A 23,330-nucleotide genomic window follows, 5' to 3' on the forward strand; every position below is an offset into this window, starting at 1 on the left:
AACAATTTCAAACACACATCCCCTTCCCCCAGACCTCTCTCTCATGCGCGCGTGCACACACAGTCATATTTAGCAGATAAAATTTGAGCCACTGACTATATGAGCTAAAACGTAATCCTTGGGAAATGCCTTGGGCTCAGGAAGCAGGAAGTCAGCGTTATTATTTTAAAGTGCTATAAGGAGCCGTTTAGTGTCAGGCATGTGCTGCATGTATCAGCTGCAGGTTTGAAAATAGGAATGTGTATTCTTTTCCCCTCTTCCCCTTCATTTGAAGCTCTGGACTCCAGGATTTAAATGTTTTACCAAGAACTGCATTTGTATATATAAATCTCAATTTTGAGTGTCAGTCATCAGACATCAAATGCTGCTTTTTCTACCATTCTGCCTCTCCTCCCTCCAAACTGAAGTGCAGCTGTGTAATTCTTTCGAATGCTAAATGATTGACTTGACCAGAGCAGTCCAAGAGAATTTTATTATGATTATTATTAGTGAATTCAGCACTTGTGCAGCCTATTTCACAACCGTGGGGACGGAATTCTCTCTTTATCCACAGAACAGATACAGCATGGACAGTTGACTGCAGCAGCACAACTTCCCCTGCACACCGCTCATTGCTAGGGTGCTTTGTCCCTAACCAATAGAGACTAGCTCTAAGGGTAAAAGGCAGATGGCCCACTCAATCTCTGGCCTCTCTGATGGCATTGCCAAGTAGGGGGAGGGGACAGCTGTGGCCATGGTGGCTTTTTGTCATGCAGATACCTCCCCAGTAGGAACAGAATCGAGACCATCCTCTCATTTTGCGCTGGCCACCAAACAGCCATCAGATGGAGACAACCTTTGATCATTTGCCACATAGTTTGGATTTGAACTGAAGGCCTGGCAATGGAAATCTCTGTAATTTATGATCCGTCCCCTGTGCGTTCCTTCGAAGATTCTGACAGAGGAGCTACATTTGTGTCTCTGGAAGAGGAGCCTTATAGAACTACACTGTGCTAAAGGGAGCTGCCCCGAGTGTGTTGGTATCAGATCCTTTAATGGGGGCTGCATATCCTTGTGGAGGCTTGTTTTTACTCTTTTTTTAAAAATTAGCAACTGTTGTTTTAATCTCATTAGCTGAAAGCATGAGCTCCCTGAAGCTTTTTAAACTAGCATTAATGATTGCTGTAACATTCTCCCTTCCTCACCCAAACTCGGGAATATTCCTGCATGGCCTAAACTTTATCATGGTATCTGCTATTAAAGTACCTGCAAATACAACTGCCAGAAGGGAGCGGTGAACCTCATATCTATTGCTGATTAGAATCAGAGAGGAGGCGGATATTAAGCTCTTTGTGGATATGAGCTAAGTACAAAGTCCCTGCAAAAAGGCATCCTGCCTTCATTTGCCTTGATAAAATATAATCTGTTTGGATCAGCTGTTTTAATGCAAGAATTGCAACATTTCTCATCCATGTTTATCCCCTTTCCCCCTTCTTGGAGTGGCTGCAGTCACAGAGATCCCCTTCTCCCCTGGGTAACTTGTCATTTTCATTTTGCTTCCTCCTCTGTTAGACATAGGAGCAGCTTTTATACTCATCAGCACTCCCTTGTCCCTTTCCATGCCCCACAAGTGTCTTGTCTACTACAGCAAAATTAGGACCCGTAATTCATCACCTGTGCTCTGTTAATAGTAGTAATAGCTGAAGCTGTTGCCGACTTGGTGTAGGTCTTAAAACCTCTGTTTGTGTAGACTTGCTTAGAGCAGGGTTGGATGACATGGTGTTAAAAACACCTGAGCCCTATCTATGCTATAGTTTCCAGCATGGTTTCTGTGATGAAAGTGAAGCTGCTCTGTAATAATTGATGAATATTGTATGTTGACTTGATTATTGGGGCGTTTATTGTATGAATATATTGGGTTAGGTTAATGGGGAGCTGTAAGGACAAACAAGCAGAAAGGATATGGAATGGCTCAACGTAAGCCACGTCTTAGCAAACACTTCAGGGCTTTTAAGAGACAATGCTATTACAGAAAAGGCCTAGGAACCAGAAAACCAAAAGGACTATAGCAGTTTATACACAAACTCTCTCTCTCAAAAACGGGGGAGTTGTTCAGGGGAACCAGACTGAGACTCAGGCACCTGTTGTTGTTTATGGGGAAGCTAGATCTTTAGGTCGGATAGCCATGCGTGTTGGCTGTTGGTTTAAAATCCATTTTTCTCTACATGCTTTGTTTCCAAGCACAGTGGATTCACAGGATGCTGTAAGCCAGGGCCTAGTTGAAGAGTGGGAGAATTGTGGAATTCTGTCCCAGGAGCAGTAAAGGCACAAGGCCTGACACCTGAGCAGGTGCCTTCAGACAAACCAGGAAGGAGACAGAGGTGCAGCTAGCCCTGCAACCTTAACAGCTGCCACCAGTGGAGCTTTTCCTCTGGGCCCTGGGGTTGAATTATGCTCTTGCAAGTGTAGATGCAGCTAGAGTGAAAGATATCTATCACTAGTTAATATCCACCCTGGGGTGCAGTTGATGCCATGTGTAAGTCAGCACCATAGAGATAAGGGGATAGAAGAGGAGAAAGGGCAAAGCAAAGTCCTCCTATCAGTCTCTATCAGTCACGTTCCTTCAGAGCAGCTTTCTGCCCCCACAGGAAGGCTTTTGCTCAGTGGCAGGTTGCAGATCTTGCAGTCATAGGAGACCCTGGTTGAGAGAAACACTAACAGGTCAATGACAGTACCCTTCTCTTCCTCCAAACTGCATGCAGGATCACTGCAAAGCAAGGATAGATGGGAATGCCATTCAGCCTTGGGCTCAACCCCCGCGATATTCAGACTGATCAAATCTTATAAGCTGTAGCTTATATGTCTGCAGGGAGCAGCAGTGGGCAGCTGACTCTTCTTCCATCAAGGCCCAATTATGCATTTTTCTTTCTTTCTTGTTGGCTCAGGGGAGAGAGGGGATTGTGCCAGCACACAATGCTGCCTGCCGTGCAGACCTCTGCTGCTGTCTGACTCCCCAGGCTCCACTTTCCTCTATGGGCAGAAAGGAGAAAGGATGAAGTCTGTTTCCTACTAGGGACAATAGGAGGGGAACCCCTGGACTAAGGCTCCTGGCCAAAGGGAACTACGACAGATGATCTCTACTGTTCTGCCATCCTTCAACCTGTGCAAAGAGAAAGAGACGATTTCCAGCGCTAGGTCAGTTATGGCTGGGGGAGGGACATATGCAGGGCTTCTCTCTTCCCAAAGGGCACAGCCCCAGCCTACCCTACTTGCGCTCCCACCCTTCTTCCCTTTGGATACTTTCTTTGCCCTTCTTCTACCCATCCTACCCAGGAATGATCCCCTGATCTCCAATCAGGGCTTCTTCTGATCCTGCACCCATCCCCTGCCTTTATCACATCTGCTGCCACCACCAACACCAAGATAAAAATACCCAGTGCTCCATCTACACTATGACTTCCACTGGTGGGGCTGCACTGGGATTAGGTCAACCATGAGAAAAGTGCTAGTATAGACAAGGTGTTAGCATAATAGCCCACTGGGAGTTTGAGTTTTCTTGCCATCACTCACCTGAGACCAGTCTAAACCGTTCCTGATACAGGTCAATTGTCAGCAGCTATCTTTGTGAATGCAAACTGCTGTGGGTGTCTCATTTAGTGGTTTGGACTGCTGGAAATATTCTAAGCCAAATTGGCCACCACGAGGCAGCATACATTTGATTTGAAGGATGAAGTCAGATTTTTGAGAATTGGGTACAGGTAACTTGACAGTGTTTGTAACTGGGCTAAGTGAGTCCCAGTTGTATGACATAACTTGAATGGAAAGTATGTTGGGTGACTTAGATTGTAAAATTTTTGGGCTGGGATTAGGTCTTACTTATGTGCTGGTAAATTGCAGCGTACCTTTACAGTGCAATATAAATGTTTTTGCAATAATCTTGAAAATGTCATGGTTATATTGGTCTTAAGGTACCACCTTCTGGCCAGTTTATAGAAAGGCACTGAGCTGATCTGTGGAACAAATGGGATACTGTGCACTCTAGGTAGATATGTCTGTGAATTGATCAGTCACATTGCAAGATTAATAAAGAGAAACTAGTAACCAACCATATTAACTGACAGACAGTTATGCAGAGCTGTACCCAGAAGATGGAGTTTTAGTGGATGCATGAGTCTAGATGGAAAAAAGAGGGAAAGCTACTTTGGAATAGTTGGTGTTGCTTACAGGTCCAAAATAAATCACATTATTATTACATAATAATAGTTAATCTTGTCACTGTTGTTATGCTTGTCTTTAGTACTTATGGTTGAGAGAGAAATTCCACCGGTACTTCCACCACAAGTTAGTGTGCTAGCTACAGAAGTCACTGGGTGAAAGTCTATGGTGTATGTTATGCAGGAGGTCACACTAGATGATCATAATGTCTCCTTATGGCCTTAAAATCCAGGAATCTTTGAAAAGCATTCAGCACCTTGTCCCTGAACTGGGTGAACTATGGGCTTGTGTACACTACATTAGTCCACACCAGAGGAGTATAAATTCTACCATGCACTAGCTGGTCCATGTGGACCCCACTGGTGTGCACTAAAAGCTCTCCAGTGTGTGTTAACATAGTACTCTTTGAAATGGGACTACATTAACACACATTAGGAAGCTTTTAGTGCACACCATCAGGGTCTTTGTAGGCCAATTAGTGCGTGACACGCTAGTTAGTGCACGCTTGAATTTACACCTCTCTGGTGCCAACTAATGCACTGTGTAGACAAGTCTCATTTGGAACATGAAACTAAAATAGTAAATTGGATTAAAGGGTTAATCTGAGACTTTCTTTGCCATGTCTCTAGATTTTTTCTGAAATCTCAGACTGACTGTTCTTCAGAATTATATTTCAAAGCAATTTATTTGTCTTTGCTTAATGATTTGCATTGGTTGATTGATCATTGATCAAGGAGTTAATTATTTTAATTTGCTGGGTTTGGGTTTTTTTGGCTTGGTTGGAAGTTTGTTCTTCACTATAATCTATTTTAAGAACACGTGCAACTTGTTGTTTGTGTAACTTCCAAGCATCTCTACAAAATGCACTATGAAATGTATTTGGAAAGTATATTTGCTAAGTATAAAATATAAATACAGGGTTCTAGTTTGTTGAATATCTTATGTATGACTTTTTTTAAGGGAGGAAAGGCCCTTATCTGACCTCTTGTGTAGCACATGCCAAAGAACTTTGTCCGTTAATTTCTCCATCCAGCCCATTACCCTTAGGCCCAAAGCCTGCTGCCAGCAGCAGTTTGAGATGGGGATCTCCATGCGTGCAAGGGGAATATTTTAGTTTATGGGTTACTGAGATTTTACTTTATGCATTCATGGTTATTACTGAATTTGGAGTTCTTTTTAATGGCCCAAGGCTCCCCTTCTCAATAAGCACATAATGAAACACGAAACATGAAAACATAATGAAAACATTCAGCATTATTAAATGTAGTTGTGCAGGAAAACTAAATTATAAAACCAGCTTTGTTTTCTGAAACCTTTTCTCTAACCATAGAAATATCCATGTTGTCATCAAACTGTGTTCTGCTCATTCACAAACCTTTGATTAATTAAACCTTTGATTTATTAAATCAGTATTCCCAGTTGAACACAGACAAAAGCATCAGAAAGGAACAGGAGGAGGAAAAGGAAAGAATCTCTGTTACTATCAGATGTGGTTGGTTGTAAGGTTGTTTCAGGCCTGCAGCTGTGACAGTTCTCTAGGCCAGTCTGATCTTGGTCTACTGAAGGTAAGGTCAGCTAGAATTCTGAATCAGAGATGAGGTCTAGTTGTTGGGAAACACTTTCCTTCTCTTTTCTGATAGCAGAAGCCAGCAGACACCATGTCAGGGAAGAAGACAAAGACCAAATTTGGGACTGGCTAGAGTATGTTGATTAAAAACCAACAAACACCATGGCTTGTGTTCAATAGGTTTGACACCCATTAGACCTGTAACTTTGAGTAGACAAAGAACAAAGGAAAGGTCAAGGTGCCAGCAAAGTCAGCAAAAGCCACATCCTTCAGAGTCCTGTGCGTTTTTAATAAGTCCATGGAAAGCTACTCTGCTGTTGACACTCCTGTTTCAGTAGCCTTTTAACTCAATGTTATTTAAAAACAAGGCAACCTTGAAAAATCTCAGTATAAGTTATGCCTTTATAGTTTTGAAACATATCATTAAACAGTCTAGGAACATATCAACACAAGTCTAGTTCCCAAAACAAAATTCAAACAAGGTTCCTAGCATGGATTGGTTAAGTGGTTTTAAGCCTTTCCCCAAAACTCCTGGGTGATAATGAATGGGCCTTAAATCTCTTACAGTTTGTCTCCTAGAAGCAGTCCAGTTCAGCATTGTCACAACAAGAGAGCCACCGAGGAGCAGCAGGTCTGTTCTGTAACGGCTACTCTAGCCTTGGGGTTGGAGTAGGCCTAGAACATCTACTCTGAGTAAATGGTTGGCCGGGTTGTCTCTGCAGCATCTAAAATGCTGTCCCTCCCCCCATGCCCTGTCCTGTATAATGGAACCACACCAGTTCTGGTGCATCAGGGAACTTCTGAAGCCACGTAAGAGTGGGGACAGAATTGCCCTTATAAAATAGTCATGTGGATAAAGGATTTGCTATTTGACCCAAAACTTAATTGTATTTGGTCTCCAGTTTAGAGTCTACTGTGCTGTGTGATGTCTTACATTTACAACGAAATGAAGCAATCCTCGTAGAAGTTAGTGCTCAATTCACTGAATGCAAATGCAATGCAATTCATCTGTATATTTGAAACAGGGATGATGTTAATCTAGAAACAGCCATTTAGGCAATTTTACTTCTATCGAGAATTGTCACGATTTAGTTACATTAATCCAAGCATTGGAACCATACTTAAGTAGTCATTAGCTCTCTGCAGGGAGTGGACTTTTCAGCACTTCAGGTTAGAACTGCTGCAGGTTTGATATGAAACTCCACTGTTGTTAACCAGGCCACCAGTGTAGGTGCCTACATTTGGGTACACAAGTTTGAACAATTTAGCTGCATACATTTCAAGTCAAATACAATATGGTGAAATGAAGTGTTACCGTTCCGATAGGATATTTCTAATTGTTCAGCATGATCTGTGTGTATGGGGGGTGCGGAAGGAGAGCACCAATGAATTCTGTTTCAAATTTTGTTCATTTTTGTATCTTTTTGTACCAGTTTATTAACTAAATATGCTGTTTTTGAAATGTGCCTTAAATGTGAGTCCAGAATGTAATTTTTATAACAACATATTTAAAAAGATAGGGGATTAAAGTGTTAAATGTTTATAAATGATGCATTTAGGGAGTTAATGATGAGTATCTGTCTTACTCATCTTTAATTTTTTCTCCTACGAGTGGATCGTCAGGTGTTCATTGATAGCTGATAAGTTGTCAAATAGCATGTGTGGTGGCCAGAAATGGACTTGTGTGGCTGATAGAAACATTAATGAATTAGGAAATAAAACTCTCTCCAAATCCCTTTCTCTGTGCAGAATGATCCCATCAATGCTGATTAGGTGCTTCTGAGCATGGCTGTTCAGAAAATATTAAAGAAAATGAAATTTCAGCAAAAAATGGAAATGAAAATGAAAATATTTATGAAAGATTTCTTTTTTCCATTTTCCAGCCAGCTGTACTTTTGAGTGAAAGACCCCTCAACAGAAGTCATGGAAAACTTCTGCAGGAGGTGACCCCTCAGGAGCTGGAGTGTTTGCAGTATTGCACTGACAGAAGGGATCATGGAAATATCCAGCCTTTCTAGAACTAGGTCACCATTTTAAAAAGTGGCCACCAATTTTGTGCACCCAACCAGAAACACTTAAGGCCTGATTTTCAGGTGGACTGAGTAATAATTCCACCACTTGAAGTCAGTGGAATCTGTCAGAGCTCAGCACCTCTGCAAATCAGGTCTTTGGGCATCTCAAGTTGGACACCCAAAATCACGTTTGAAAATGTATGCCTTAGCAGCAGCTCGTTGGTGCCTAGACATTCAGGTTTCCCAGCCAACCTCCTACTGTCCTCCTTCACTCCCCAGTGGGGTCTCTATAAAGAGGGGGGTTGCCTCTCCTCACCTTACTGAAGATCTTGGAAAAAGCCATCTTTTCACTCTCTTCTCTGAGGCCATTGAAGAGGAAGTGGCCTGAAGGTTTGGAGGGTATACTCATGGGCAGTTCTTTTGTATTAGTGTTGTGTGTTAACCTATGAAATATGCAGTGTAACTGTAGCTGTGTCAGTCCCAGGATATTAGAGAGACAAAGTGGGTGAGGTAATATCTTTTACTGGACCAACTTCTATTGGTGAGAGAGACAAGCTTTCCAGTCACACAGAGCTCTTCTCCAGGCCTGAGAAAGGTACTCTGGGAATCACAGCTACAGACCTGAAAAGAAGAGCTCTGTGTGGCTCAAAAGCTTCTCTCTCTCACCAACAGAAACTCACTCCAACTGCCCTATTCTGTACACTCCCAGTGAAGCTCTGATGTTGGCCACTGTCGGAGACAGGATACTCAGCTAGATTGACCATTGCTATGACCCAGTATGGAAATTCTTATGTTCTAGCCATGCTCAAACATATGCTCAACAATCTAATACTAGATTTCACCCAGTTTCTCTTTATCTGTGCTTTTTCCTTTCCTATCATTGCTTATATGTAGATAGAAGCTGTCACCTTTGTAACTGGCTTCCTCAGTGCTGGATTGATTCACTAAGGCCAGAAAGACACTAGAAATTTTTCTGTGTAATAACGTCAGTTAAGAGTGTGATTTTTTGTTTGTTTGTTTTATACATTTATATACTGGCAAAAGCTTTAGAGTAGAGTAGACATAGTTTATCAGTTTATAGCTTAGAGTAGACATAGTTACCAGCAAAAACAAAACCAAAAAAAGTGCTTTGCCAGTGTAGCTTTTTTTTTTTTTACGGAACTGACATAACTATACCAGAAAACCTTTTCTACTGTAGACTAAGGGCTTGTTCACACTTACCTGGAAATTCGGCGGCAGTCGACGGGAGTTATGCAAACTACGCAGAGTAGTTTGTGTAACTCCCGTCGACTGCTTCTGCGCACTGTTCACATTGTGCTGAGCCGACGGGAAAAGTGTTCCTGTTGGCTCAGCACTACGCTAGTTGAGGAGGTGGGCTTATTAAGTTGACTCCCTCATTGATTGAGCGGGTCTCACTGACCACTCAATCGATCATGAAAGATCGAACTGGCGGCGGCGATTTTGCCACCGCCAGTGTAAACATAGCCTAAGCCTAAGTGATCTCCAAACCCAGCAACAGTGTTCAGGGCATCCATGAGAAGAACATATTGCCACCCAAGTTTTCCAAAGCAGTATATAGGTTCCCTTGTGTATAGTACCGGTACTTAAATTGTTTATTATATGCAATGAAAAGTCAAGCTTTTACGCCGAGTCCATTTCCCACAGCAATAATCCTAACCAGATCTCGCTTCATTTCAAGGGATTTAATGTCTTTGGGAGCTTCTTCCTATCTATGTGACTCTAGTTCTACCAAATCCCATAAAGAGCTTACAAGGCATCAATTCCTCAAGCAGCTGTTTGGCAGCTATTTTTCCCAGGTTAGAGGTAACATGACACTTGGTGGCTGCTAACAGAAGAGACTTCAGACAAAAAAAAATTAAATAGAGAAAAATTAAATGAAGCAATAAAGCAAATCAATGACTCCATTCTCGTGTAGTGAATTATAAGAAGCTTGGGATACACAATGAGATTTTCCACTTGCCACCTTCTTTATTGTTTAGTACCATTCTTAGTTTGCAATTCTGTAATGTTAACCTTTTGCTGCTGCTATTTGCTGATCTTGTAGAGTCAGTGCAACAGCAAGAAACTGGAAGGTGTAGTAATACAGCAAGGGCCCCTGCCTGAACATCTAATAGCATAGAGTGGCTTTCCACTATACTGCCTAGACTTTTTTTAGAGGCATGGTAAGGATGATCTACCTGGATGTGTCTGGTAATATTGGGCAGCAGGGCTGGCGCAATGGCAGATGTCCTGGCAAGGCCATTTAAGCAGCTAAAAGAAATTTTAATTTTGGCTAAAGATATATCTATAAAAGTCATTTGCTTTGCAGAAACAAAGCATGTCAAGCAAGAGAGACAAAGGGGCTTGAATGCTTTATTTTGACAGCTTTTTATTTTCTTTAGTGAAGAACTAACTCTTCTCATTTGGGATTCATTCTCTGTCAGGTCTTCTGCTCTCTGTCAGCAAGTCTTGATTTATTTGGTGTAGTGGAAATATTAACATGCTTAACAGCTATTCCTGCAGGGTGGTAAAGTACTGCTCTTAACTGTTCAGCCAATAGGATGCTCTTGTAGCTGCACCTTCAAAGTGCCACTGTATTGAAGGGTCTCTCACTTTGAATTAAGAAATTCTGATGTTTGTATCTTGGAGTGAAAAAATTCCCTTTGTGTTTAAAAAAAAATGATCTCACAGATTCATACAAGTGAAGTGTAAAAATATAATTAGGAAGGCCAAAAAAGAATTTGAAGAACAGCTAGCCAAAGACTCAAAAAGTAACAGCAAAACATGGTTTAAGTACAACAGAAGCAGGAAGCCTGCTAAACAACCAGTGGGGCCACTGGATACTCGAGATGCTAAAGGAGCACTCAAGGAAGATAAAGCTACTGCAGAGAAACTAAATTAATTATTTGCATCAGTCTTCATGGCTGAGGATGTGAGGAAGATTCCCAAACCTGAGCTATTCTTTTTAGGTGACGAATCTGAGGAACTGTCTCAGATTGAGGTGTCATTAGAGGAGGTTTTGGAACAAACTGATAAACAGCAATAAGTCACCAGGACTAGATGGTATTCACCCAAGAGTTCTGAAGGAACTCAAATGTGAAATTGCAGAACTACTAACTGTGGCATGCAACCTATCATTTAAATCAGCTTCTGTACAAGATGATTGGGGGATAGCTAATGTGATGCCAATATTTTTAAAAGGCTCCAGAGGTGATCCTGGCAATTACAGGTCTGTAAACTTAATTTCAGTACCAGGCTAATTGGTTGAGAACAGAATTATCAGACACATAGATGAATACAATTTTTTGGAGAAGAGTCAATATGTTTTTTGTAAAGGGAAATTGTACCTCACCAGTTTACTAGAATTCTTTGAGGGGGTCAACAAGCATGTGAACAAGGGTGACTCGGTGGATATAGTGTATGTAAATTTTCAGAAAGCCTTTGAGAAGACTATTCACAAAGGCTCTTATGCAATGTAAGCGGTCACAGGATAAGAGGGAAGGTCCTCTTCTGGATCAGTAACTGGTTAAAAGATAGGAAACAAAGGGTAAGAATAAATGGTCAGTTCTCAGAATGGAGAGGGGATAAATAGAGAGATCCCTGGGGGATCTGCACAGGCACCAGTGCTGTTCAACATATTCATAAATGATCTGGAAAAAGGGGTAAACAGGGAGGATACAACATTTGCAGACGATACAAAACTACTCAAGATAGTTAAGTCCAAAGCAGACTGCGAAGTGTTACAAAGAGATCTCACAAAACTAGGTTACTGGGCAACAAAATGGCAAATGAAATTCAGTGTTGATAAATGCAAAGTAATGCACATTGGAAAACATAATCCTAATTATACATACAAAATGATGGGGTCTAAATAAGTTGTTACCACTCAAAAAAGATCTTTGTCATTGTGGATAGTTCTCTGAAAATATCAACTCAGTGTACAGCAGCAGTCAAAAAAGCTAACAGAATGTTGGGAATCATTAGGAAAGGGATAGATAATAAGACAGAAAATATTGTATGCCTCTTTATAAATCCATGGTATGCCCACACTTGAATACTGTGTGCAGATCTGGTCGCCCCATCCCAAAAAGATATATTGGAATTGGAAAAGGTATAGAAAAGGGCAACTAAAATGATTAGGATTATGGAACAGCTTCCATATGAGGAGAGATAATAAGACTGGGACTTTTCAGCTTGGAAAAGAGATGACTAAGAGGGGATGTGATAGAGATCTATAAAACCAGGACTTGTCAGGAGAAAGTAAATAAGGAAATGTTACTTAGTCCTTCTCCTAACACAAAAACTAGGGGTCAGCAAATTAACTTACTAGGAAACAGGTTTAAAACAAACAAAAGGAAGTATTTCTTCACACAACACACAGTCAACCTGTGGAACTCCTTGCCAGAGGACGTTGTGAAGACCAAGACTATAATGGGGTTCAAAAAAGAAGTAGGTAAGTTCCTGGAAGATGGGTCCATCAGTGGCTATTAGCCAGGATAGGCAGGGATTGCTGTTTGACAGAGACTGGGAATGGCCAATGGGAAGGATCACTTGATGATTACCTGTTCTATTAATTCCCTCTGAAGCACCTAGCATTGGCCACTGTCAGAAGACAGAATACTGGGCTTGATGGACCATAGGTCTGTCCCAGTATGGCTGTTCTTATACACTCATTTAAATTAGAGATGGAGACAATCCCATTCAGTCCCAACTAGCCCGTTCTCTGGCCTGTTCAAGATTATTCCACACAATATATTAGGCCATTTACAATCAGATTAGACCATGTATTGGAACTTCCACCATTTCCCTTGGGAGTCTATTCCACAGACTAGCACATCCAATTCTCAGGAAATATTTCCTGATGTTTATCCTACATTATCTTTTCCTTAATTTTATCCCCCTCCTCTTAATTATAACCGTGCAGACCAAGCTAAGTTTCTGTCCCTAGCCCATGTTTACATCCGTCAAATATTAGCTAGACAGTGATAATATTTCCCCAATCTTTAGTCATTAGCCAAACTGTGCCTGTTTAGCTCTCCTCACCAGTGTAATTCCTCCAGCCCTTAAACAGTATTTATTATTATTCTCTGAGCTTCCTCCAGTTTGGCAACTGAACACTGTATTTAATTTGATTTCAGAGTGGGATAGAGAGGGCCTGTTGCCTCCCAGGTCCATGATCTGATTTCTTTACATGCTCCTGTTTCACAAAAGCAGCTTTGTTTTTTAAAAGACCTGCTTACACCCTTGGGGAAAACTCTCTGACAGATGTTCTTTTTGGTGGGCGTGCTGCCTGTATTTCTAGGGGCTCTTGTATGAAATCTGGATCTCTGTTCATCTACCACTCCCCAGTCCCACTCATCTGATGTCCTAATCCTGTGTTTGTGGCATCACAGTTGGTTTCTGCAAGTCGATTGCTGTGATATCACAAAGGAGGGATTATGATCTTGGCAGGAAATAAGCAGCAGGAGCAGGTGAGCTCATAAGAAACAAAGACCCTGTTTGCATGTAATGTCACCAGTCATAAGAGAAGCAAGAAATTCTGTGTCCAAGATGACTGGAAAATTGAGAGTCTCTTTACCACATCTTTACATTCCCTTTGCTCTTTCTCCAAGCACCACGCTGGCCACTGAAGAGAGATGCTACTTATAGAGAGGATTAGCAGTGTGGGAATGGGGAATAGGGAGCAGCAGGCCAGTTCCCACTGAGGTCAGTTTTGTATTTGGTAATTAAAAAAAAAAAAATATGCGTATATATATATATATATATATATATATATATATATATATATATATATATATATATATGCGCTTTGGAGCAGGTTTGGGGGAAGGGTGTGGAAGTGAAAGTCACTCTTTCCTCCCAAATCCGTGTGTAGACCTGGGCCGGAAGCTTATTGAAGGAGCGTGCAGGATATATTGCCTCTCCCAAATATGCCAGCCAGGAGCAGGAACTGTGTTTAGCATTTATACAAGAGTCCCATCCTATGTGCAAAGCTAAGACCTGGTTGAGGGTGCACAGTAAGGAGGAAATCTGATAAACTGAGATAGTGACATTTTCTTTTATAAAGCACTTTGAAATATACAGAAGAAAAGCATTATATAGGAGCTATATATTATTATTATTTTATTATTAAACTGGGGTCTGAAAACTTAGATGGATTCTTTCTTCTTCATTCACACTCACCAGTGATCACAATAATAATGCTATAGCACGTTCCATATAGTTTTACAAGGTTGGGTAAGTGTCATTATCCTTTTGTAACTATGGTGTACCAGAGCTCTGTCTCCAACTTTGTTTCCTAACTTCTGTGTTCAGTTTAGCAGACAACAGTTGGAATCAGAATTCAGCTCTCAGATTTTGTTGATGATGAGTGAGGCAGATGGGAATCAAGCTCTCTCCTCCAAGAAAGTGTCAGCACTTTAAATGCTTGTTTTTGTCAACGCAATAAGCAGATATGACACAGAAGTTGCCTAGACTGCAAATATAGGCAGCACCACAGTGTGGTTTTTACAGTCTCTTTTTTGCTTGCACTGCAGAATTATGAGTTTTGCAAAGTACATAATCTGCATTTTGATGCAAATTTAAGCGGTAAGGATGTTGACATTTCTGTATCTTAAGTATGGTGAGCCCATGGTGCAACAGCAGCAGCAACAGATTATAATTCCACACAGGATACCCATTATTGGGAGCAGCTTCTGTGATCCTGCTCTCCAAGCCAATGGAGATTAAACACTTCAGCCTCAGAACGTGCCAAATTGCGTGTGTTCTGTATATAAAAACCACCACACAATTCACCACCATTGGAACATTTAGTCGGGAAACATCCAGGACAGGAATAGCAGAGGGTGGTGCAGGTCAGGAGTGAAGTGCATTGGCAAAGCTGTGTATGGGAGGCTCAGGTCTAAAATAATAGGAACTGTTACAGGTCAAAATAGTGTGCTAGACTAAGAGAATGTGGGGAAAGCTTGCATAAGATAGGCCTGAAATATACCTTTCTTTAGCTTATCCTACATCATTAGCTCATAACTTCCCTGAGAGGCATTTCACAGACATCATAGAGCTGACTGATTATTCCCCACAGGACAGGCCAAGTAAACAGCCTTGTTGAATGTCTCCTGTGCAAAGAATGTCATGCAAGCAACTTTTCCAGTGCTTATGCTCTTCCCCCCATGTGCTTTAATGCTAACAGCAATAGGGCACCTGAAGCACATGGAGATGGAGTGGGAGTGGCAGAAAAAAGACCTTCCACCACTTTCACTCTCTCTTCCCATTGGATTCAACAACCCAAAAGCACAGGGGGGAGAGGGAGCAAAAAGGAAAGAACAGAAAGAGAAGGAACAAGAGAGAAAGGAGGAAGAGAAGGAACAAAAGAGGAAAAAGGAGAGAGAAGGAATGAGAGGAGAGAGGGAATAAAAGAAGAAAACTACAAAGGAAAAAATTACAGAAAAAATGGCTGCAATGTGGTAGGTGTTTGTTTTCTTCTTTTAGGTTTGGTTTGGTTTTGTTTGGGAGAGAAGAGGGAGGAACAATGCCCACTATCATTCCTCTTTTCTCCTGTTTCCTGCTGCTTCTTTCCACCTTTGTTTCTCTGTCCCTTTGGAGATGACTGGGACCTGGTCCCTCAGTAACTCTTATCAGACTCTATGGCCTTTCAGCCAAGTTGTTTGACCAGTTCCCTTGCATAGCATGCGAATTAGCCCATTTTGTGCATGCAAACTACTGTGCCCAAAAAGTTTTCTCTTTTAGAGAAAAGAACTAGTTGGCGTCAGACTAATGGACTCAAATTTTCCTTTTCTCTCTCTCTCTCTCTTTAAAGACAATTCCTCGTCTTTCCAGGAAGATGAAGAGGTAGATATGGAGGCTGTCAACTGGCAGCTAAACAGCACCCCCATGAATGGGTTCTCTGCCACCCCAACGACAGCTCGTTTCCCCAGCTGGGTGACTTTTGATGACAATGAAGTCAGCTCTCCTTCCCTACAGAACCTTTCTCCCTTGAAAGCAGACATCCCACCAATAGCAACGCAGATTGCAGATGTGAACTATAACCTCTCTGCATCCTATAAGAAGAGGGAGCGCCCCAGGAGCACATTGGTGGACCTCTCTAAAGTTCAAAAGCTTGATCTTTCCTCTTTAAATATCCTGCCTTCTGTTGGAACGCCACCCTGGAGCGCTACTAACCCCTTCCTGGATGAGTCACTGCGAGATGTCCAGCCCTCATCCATCAACCCATTCAGCACATTCTTAGAAGAACAAGATAAGCGTTCCCACAGCTCCTCTCTCTCCAGCGCACCAGGCCAAAGCCAAAGAGACTCTCTTATTATCCTCTGCCAAGAACCTGATACCATCAGCTTCAATGAGTCAAGCAAAAACTTAACTCACACAGATGCTGTCGAGCAGCTGAAGCGGCTCCGGATTGGGGATCCGGATCACCTGAGCAGCCCAACTCTGCCTGATGACGACCCCATGGTGCCATGTGAGCTAGATGGTGCCTTATTGAACTTGGCCCCATCTCAGCCCAAGGATGGCTGGCCAATGATGCTCAGGATACCGGAGAAGAAGAACATCATGTCATCTAGACATTGGGGGCCGATCTATGTCAAGCTGACTGAGAGCGGATATCTACAGCTTTTTTATGAGAAGGGACTGGAGAAGCCCTTCAGGGAATTCAAACTTGAGATCAGTCATGAGATTTCAGAGCCAAAGCTCCAAAACTATGATGAGAATGGAAGGATACACAGCGTGCGGATAGACCGCACTGTTTACAAGGAGAAAAGGAAGTATCAGCCCAAACCAGCAGTCAGCCACGCAGCAGAAAGGGAACAAGTGATAAAGCTAGGAACTACTAATTATGAAGACTTCCTTAGCTTCATCAGCACAGTTCAGGACATACTAATGGATTTGCCAGCCTCATCAACAGATCTGAGCACAGTAGGATTAAACTATCAAGAGGAAGAAATCACTGTTGATGTCAAGGATGAGTTTCATGGCGTCTTAGCCAAAGGAGACAATAGGATTCTCCAGCACAGCGTGCAGACACATATACATGTTCTCAGCTTCCTTTCCGGCCTTGCAGAATGCAGGCTGGGCCTTAATGACATCCTTATCAAAGGGAATGAAATCGTTGCACGGCAGGATATTATGCCTACCACTACCACTAAGTGGATTAAGTTGTATAACTGCCAGTTCCATTCATGCGTGGATGAGGAAATGTTTAACAGTTCCCACATTATCCAGTTTAATCCCTTGGATGCTTGCCGATTCGAGCTGATGCGATTCAGGACTGTGTTTACTGAGAAGACTTTGCCTTTCACTCTGCGAACGGCAGCCACTGTCAATGGTGCTGAAGTGGAGGTCCAGAGCTGGCTGATGATGTCCACTGGGTTCTCCTCCAACCGTGACCCTCTCACTCAGGTCCCCTGTGAAAATGTGATGGTCCGCTATCCAGTGCCAAATGAGTGGGTGAAAAATTTCCGCAGAGAAGGTGTTCTGGGAGAAAAGTCTTTGAAGGCCAAGGTGAACAAGGGTGCCAGTTTTGGATCAACCAGCGTGTCTGGTTCTGAGCCAGTAATGAGAGTAACTTTGGGAACTGCCAAATATGAACATGCCTTTAATTCCATTGTATGGAGGATAAACCGGCTGCCTGACAAAAACTCAGGTGAGTAGAGAGTACTGTCTCTGAGTGGATAAACTGAAAAGAAAGGTGTATTTTGGAGACTGGGGGACGTTGGAGTTACATGGCTCAGTGGATAAACTGTTGTCCTTGGGGCATCAGTTAAATGAAATGGCTGGTTGGCTTACTCGTCCTAATAGTGGTTTAATGTGTCTCAGAAAGAAACACTGTTTTTGACAAAACCATTTTGGTGTAGCCGCATGCAAATACACCTTTCCACCATAGTTTTGCCAGAGCATTCTGGGACTCTTTTCTCAGCTTTCCATAATGCTCTACACTGTTTCTGAAAATAGGTATTTTTTGGGTAATTTCCAAATGCAAGGCACTGTATTGTGGAATTTTAGGGGGACCAGCTGAATCACTGTAGCTCCAGCCCTTGTGGCTTACTGTCCACAATGTTGTAGCTTGCACTTGTTCAGCGAGACATGAGATAAATGTCTCACTGTATGTGCTGCAACCCACATACCGGGTATGGCAATTGTATGTAGACATAGGGCACTATGTAGACATTACAAGCTAAAAGCATTCCAAGCAACAATTTGTGGCTACATCTTTGCAGCTAGTGTGGACAGGGACTAAGACTTGATTTAACATGTAAAGGGACACTATCAAGGTAAATCATGTAACTTAAAAATCTGGTCTGCCCTGTTTCTTATAATTATACCTTTAACTATTAACATTCAAATAATCTTCAAAATCTAATTTACTATTTACCATCACTGCCATTTGTTAATTTTCTGCCGTTCACCCAGTTTAGGCAGTGAAATTTGAGCAAACTAGTTTACTTTCTGTTTATAGTGAATTTCCCTTTCTGGTTCCCATACCATGGGCTAATGCAGTTCTTTGCATAAATGCTGTTTAAAGCACTGACTTGCTGTAGCTGCCTCACTGGGCAGGTTCCTGCCTGCACTTTTTCCCTGCAAGAAAAGTTCAGTATTGCTCCTGCCTTGGTCCTTTCTGAAAACATCTGTTCTCGTTTGGCAGAGAGGAGGAAAGCATTGACCCAGGTGCTCCTCATCTTTTGGATCACTCTTCAGCTCAATAAGGGCTCCACCAGAGTACAAACCTGGAGAGACATCACTCTGACAACAAAGGAGGCCTGGAGAGTTTATTTTGGAGCAGGGGAGTAGGAAGAATAAAAAGAAACATCAGGATAAAAGACTAATCTCATGTCAATAGCAGCATGCCTGGAAAACGCCATACTATCAGCCTGATCCTACAGGCAAATGATGTGCTTGCTAGGAAAATCCCACTGTCCCACCTGCATGACCCCCTCATGTCAGGGGACGTTGTTCAGTAAGAATTATTCTTCTCTGGCACCGTCCATCTGAGGATCTCAATGTGCTTTACAGACATTACTGCTGTGAAAACTGAAGCCCACAGAGACTAAAGTGTATGTCTGTACTTCAAGCTGGAAGGTGTAATTTACAACACAAAGTGACATAACCATGTGAGCTCTGATCAAGCTGGTATGCTAAAAACAGAGTGTAGCTGTGGCAGTGGGAGGGGCTAGCTGCCCTGAGTACATACACATCCAAGTACTCAGGGCTGCTACCCCTTACACCACAACCACTATATTCTATTTTTAGTGCACTAGCTCCATCAGAGCTAGCGTGGGTATGTGTCCTTGAGCTGGAATTTACACCTCCAGCTCAAAGTGTAAACATACGTTAAGTGACTTGCCTAAATTCACACAGCATGTCATTAGCAGAATTGCAAACAGATTCCAGAATCCAGAATTCTTGACTCTTTTGCCTGATTAAACTGTTAGTGATATTCCCTTACCCACTTTCACCTTATGTGAAATGTTAAACCAAGTCTCCATTTCTTTGACCATGTCTCTCTCTCTCTGCTTCAGGAAAAAAAGCATCTGGTTGGGCCATTAATTGGTAGAGGGACAGTCAAAACCAGAGAGAGCACGCTGGAGACTTTCCAAGAGTTCAGTTCCCAGTACAATCCTACATGCCCTATAAGTGTCCCCAGGCCACAGAGGAGTAACCCTTGAGATGACATAAACAGGCCTGGTTTTCACCTAGCCTCCCTTATATGAAATGTTAAACCAAGTCTCCATTTCTTTGACCATGTCTCTCTGTCTGTGACCTTAAATCTGCCTCCCAGCAGGAGAAGCTGAAACTGACATGCAGTCCCTGCTCTTGGAGAATCCTACTACACAGCACTGAGCAGCAGGGGTCACAGCACAGGATTCAGGGGTAATGACTGATTGTCTACTACACCTGGGAGAAGAAGGGGTGTCCTGGCTGCAAACAACCCCTCCAGTCAGGTCACAGTGTGATTTGAGGGAAAGGAAAGGGACGGCAAGCATTATAACGTGGCCACTATGTCTGTGGGAGGTGGTATGGGAAGGAATCCTGAAGTATTGGTAGAGGCAGGCCTAGTATAGTTTGAATCCACCTCTCCCGTTCAGGGATTATTTATATTTCTTGACAGCCTTATCCCATGGTTCTAGATACTCAAAATATATAACAAATAAAAATAAATTACACAGAGATCTGCCTGAGTGAAGCCACCCATAACATTTGCCCTAAATATAACAATAATATGGACCTACCCATCTAGCCACCCATATCCTTCAACCCTTATCAGAAGGTGGGCTTTGCTGCATGCATGCTGGTTCTGGTAGACCAAAGAGGGAGCGCAAATTCCACTTTCAGGGACCCACATGGAAAATACTGTGCTAGCAGCCCCCCTCCATTTTACATCAAGGGGCTCTAGCTGCTTGTCCTCACTGACTGCCTGAAGGTGGTATTGGATGGGGAGAGCTGTGGGTCACTCAGATAGCCAAGTCCTAAATCATTTAACCCAATGCTCACTTGCAGATCATAAAATCAAGCACCAGTCTTTTTAGGAATTATTCCTGCAGCTTCACTGACTTATCCAGATATTTTGTCTTTGTGATTTCTGATGTGAACAAGCCCTATGCTCTCCAGCTTTATAATCTGCCACCAAGGCCATCTGTGAAAGTTTGCTGCCAAGTGTCTGGGCCATTGGCTTATGGCTACAAATTGAAAAGCATATGACTGAATCAAGCAATCCATGTATTTAGTCTGTGTTTTTCTCTGGGAAGCAACTAATGGCAGGATTCCACGGAGTATGTTGCTGAACTTCTTCCTAGAACAGCTTGGTACTCCGTTGCTCTTCTCTGATTCACAATGAACATGTTGATACTGGCTGATGAGAGAGCCTGTTTATAGGCCCTGCGGAGCTTCAATCACAACTCAATGTGATTCAGTACAAAAGCACTAGCATGTGTTTTTACCCTCTAGGCAGTGGAACAAAAGAGTGCTAAGAAAATATCCATACAGAGGCCTCATGATTGTGGGGAAAAAACTGTACAAACAAAGCAGAGGTGCAACCCAAATCAGAATCTTGGATCTAGATATCCTAAACTTTGGAGCAGTTTGGCTATGGATTCAGTCCCAAGCATACTAGCTGACCCTACCTCTAAAGTGGGCCAAATTAAAACCCTGGATCTCAGCACCTCTGAACTTTGGAGGCAGTTTGAAACCAGGTCTCTTGGAAACATTTCTGAAACACAGACAGTTTTCAACATGGACCTTATGGTCAGGACTGAGTCCTTGAAAGTGAGAATGAGCTGTCGGTGGCTTAGGGAGGCAGGAAGCCCAGAAGAGGATGGATCTGTCTTATGTCTTTTCCTCTTGGTTTTATTACTTAAATTTTATCTGTCTTTCAAGCTGAGGGGTCTGATTGGGTGTGGTGCAGGAAATAGAAATATAATGAAGTTATATTTTGTGACCCCCAGGTCAATGAATGACTGCCTGGGTTCCATATCTGTCATTTTAACTTTGTGTATTTTTTTCATTCACAGACACTTCACTTATATAGCATAAGTGCCAGATATTGAAGTGGGCACCAACAATAAATGTTTGAATGACATGCACAGTGAAATTAGCCTGTATTGTTACTGGTTAATAGTACTAGAATTGATTACATAGTTTAAAAATAAATGACATCTTCCCCCCATGATTTCTAGCTCAGTTCAGTTGTGCAGAGTTCAGCTGACTACAGTTCATGGGGTCATGTTATGTTGTAAGCCAACATAATTTAGGCTAATGTAGGGACTGAACCAGGAGGGGAGTGAAGTTCTGGAACAGCCTTCCAAGGGGAGCAGTGGGGGCAAGAGACCTAGCTGGCTTCAAGACTGAGCTTGATAAATTTATGGAAGGGATGGTGTGATGGGACATCCTGATTTGGCAATTGACTGATCTTAGATTACTAGTGGTAAATATGCCCAATGGCCTGTGATGGGATGTTAGATGGACTAGGTTCTGAGTTACTACAGAGAATTCTTTCCAGGTGTCTGGCTGGTGAGTCTTGTCCACATGCTCATGGTATAACTGATCGCCGTATTTTGGGTTGGGAGGGAATTTTCCCCCAGGGCAGATTGGCATAGGCCCTGGGGTTTTTTTACCTTCCTCTGTAGCATGGGGCCTGGGTCACTTGCTGGTGGATTCTCTGTACCTTGAAGTCTTTAAATCATTATTTGAGGACTTCAATAAATCAGTCTTACATTAGGGGTCTATTATAGGAGTGGATGGATGAAGTTCTGTGGCCTGCGCTGTGCAGGAGGTCAGGGTAGATGATCATAATGGTCCCTTCTGACCTTATAGTCTGAGTCTATGAGTCTAAGTTTTACCCTTGACTTTGTTTGGTGGGAGTTGGCTGAGGGCCTTAGATTACAAGTTTTTCATAGCAGGATCCATGTTTGTTTTGTCTCAGGTGCATCAGTGCCACTCTATAAACAATAAGAAGCAATCAGTTAAGATATATAAATGTTATGTCTGTTGTGATAGTTAAAGACCTTGCTTATTTGTGTTGCCAGACAAATACGTTCAGTGTTTAGTTTCTTTCTCATTATATTATGCACTATCCAGGTTTTTTTGTATTATAGGTGGAGCTAGTAGCATCGCCTATTATTTAGGTTGCCTGACATTTCCTGTTACAAGACTCTATTTTCAGTTGCTTATAACTTTGACAAACTTTAACTGTTCGGGCTTAAATTTTTACATGTCAGGTGTTTTTCTCAGGCTATTTTGTTTTTTAATTTCAGCCATAGAGGAATCAGAGAAAGAGACTAGGGACAGACAGATCCATTGGTTAGCCCATGTTAAAAAATTTTCAGATCTTCCCTTTGAAATGATCTAGTCACCCAGGCTTTGAAGCAGGGACTTGAAATTTGGCAGGGGTTGGTCTTTGTGTCGGGGATGTGCCATTTACTGTCCACATGAAAATCCACCAAAACGTGGCCAAGTTATAAGCCTTTGAAAAGTTGCATGCTCAGTAGAGAGTTGTTAGAGCAAAGCAGCAAAAATCTCTGAAGTGTTCATCCTCACTGAGCAGGCTCGCGCCTCTCACAGCTGTTAGTGCTTAACAGACTGACACAGAGCATATTCCTTGCTCTTAGTTCCAGTGCCTGGGCCCACCCGAGCCTGGAGCAGCCACTGCATGGAGAGTCCTTCTCAGCCTGATAGTTCTGGGCTCAAGAGTGCTCAGTGGCTCTGAGGGTCTTCTAGTGGGAAATGCTGGGTAGCCTTAATAAGCAGTGTTACCATCCCTGCCTGTAACTGGTGGAACTGTCTTTCCTAGGAGGTTCTTGACAGCATTTAATGTGCATGCTCATAGCTCTGCTGCAGCTCAGGAAATGTCCACTTTGATAGACAGCCAAGATCTATTTTCGAACACAGGATCAGGAGCCAGGAATTCCTGACTTCTTGTCCCAGTTCTGACACTGTCATTTTCTCTGTGGCCTTTGGCAAGTCACATAGGACTCAGGCACAGGCCTGCATTGGAGTCGCTGCACAGGCATACTCTTCCCCAAGCCCTACATCCCGAGGTGGCTCCAGAATGG

At 42.5% G+C, this 23,330-nt stretch overlaps 1 protein-coding gene across 2 annotated transcripts in view; it reads left to right on the top strand.

Annotated features, from left to right (window-relative positions):
- STON2 (stonin 2) overlaps positions 1–23,330 on the top strand; it is a 118,728-nt gene that overhangs the window by 85,211 nt on the left and 10,187 nt on the right. For both annotated transcript variants that reach the window (XM_067532297.1, XM_067532303.1), the window contains one exon: positions 15,590–17,428. In XM_067532297.1, coding sequence (XP_067388398.1) covers positions 15,590–17,428 — 1,839 coding nt within the window. The remainder of the gene's footprint in view (positions 1–15,589; positions 17,429–23,330) is intronic.

This window comes from Emydura macquarii, unplaced genomic scaffold, assembly GCF_026122565.2.
Source record: "Emydura macquarii macquarii isolate MOO-44397 ecotype Brisbane River unplaced genomic scaffold, CSIRO-AGI_Emac_v2 contig_374, whole genome shotgun sequence".
NCBI lineage: Eukaryota > Metazoa > Chordata > Testudines > Chelidae > Emydura > Emydura macquarii.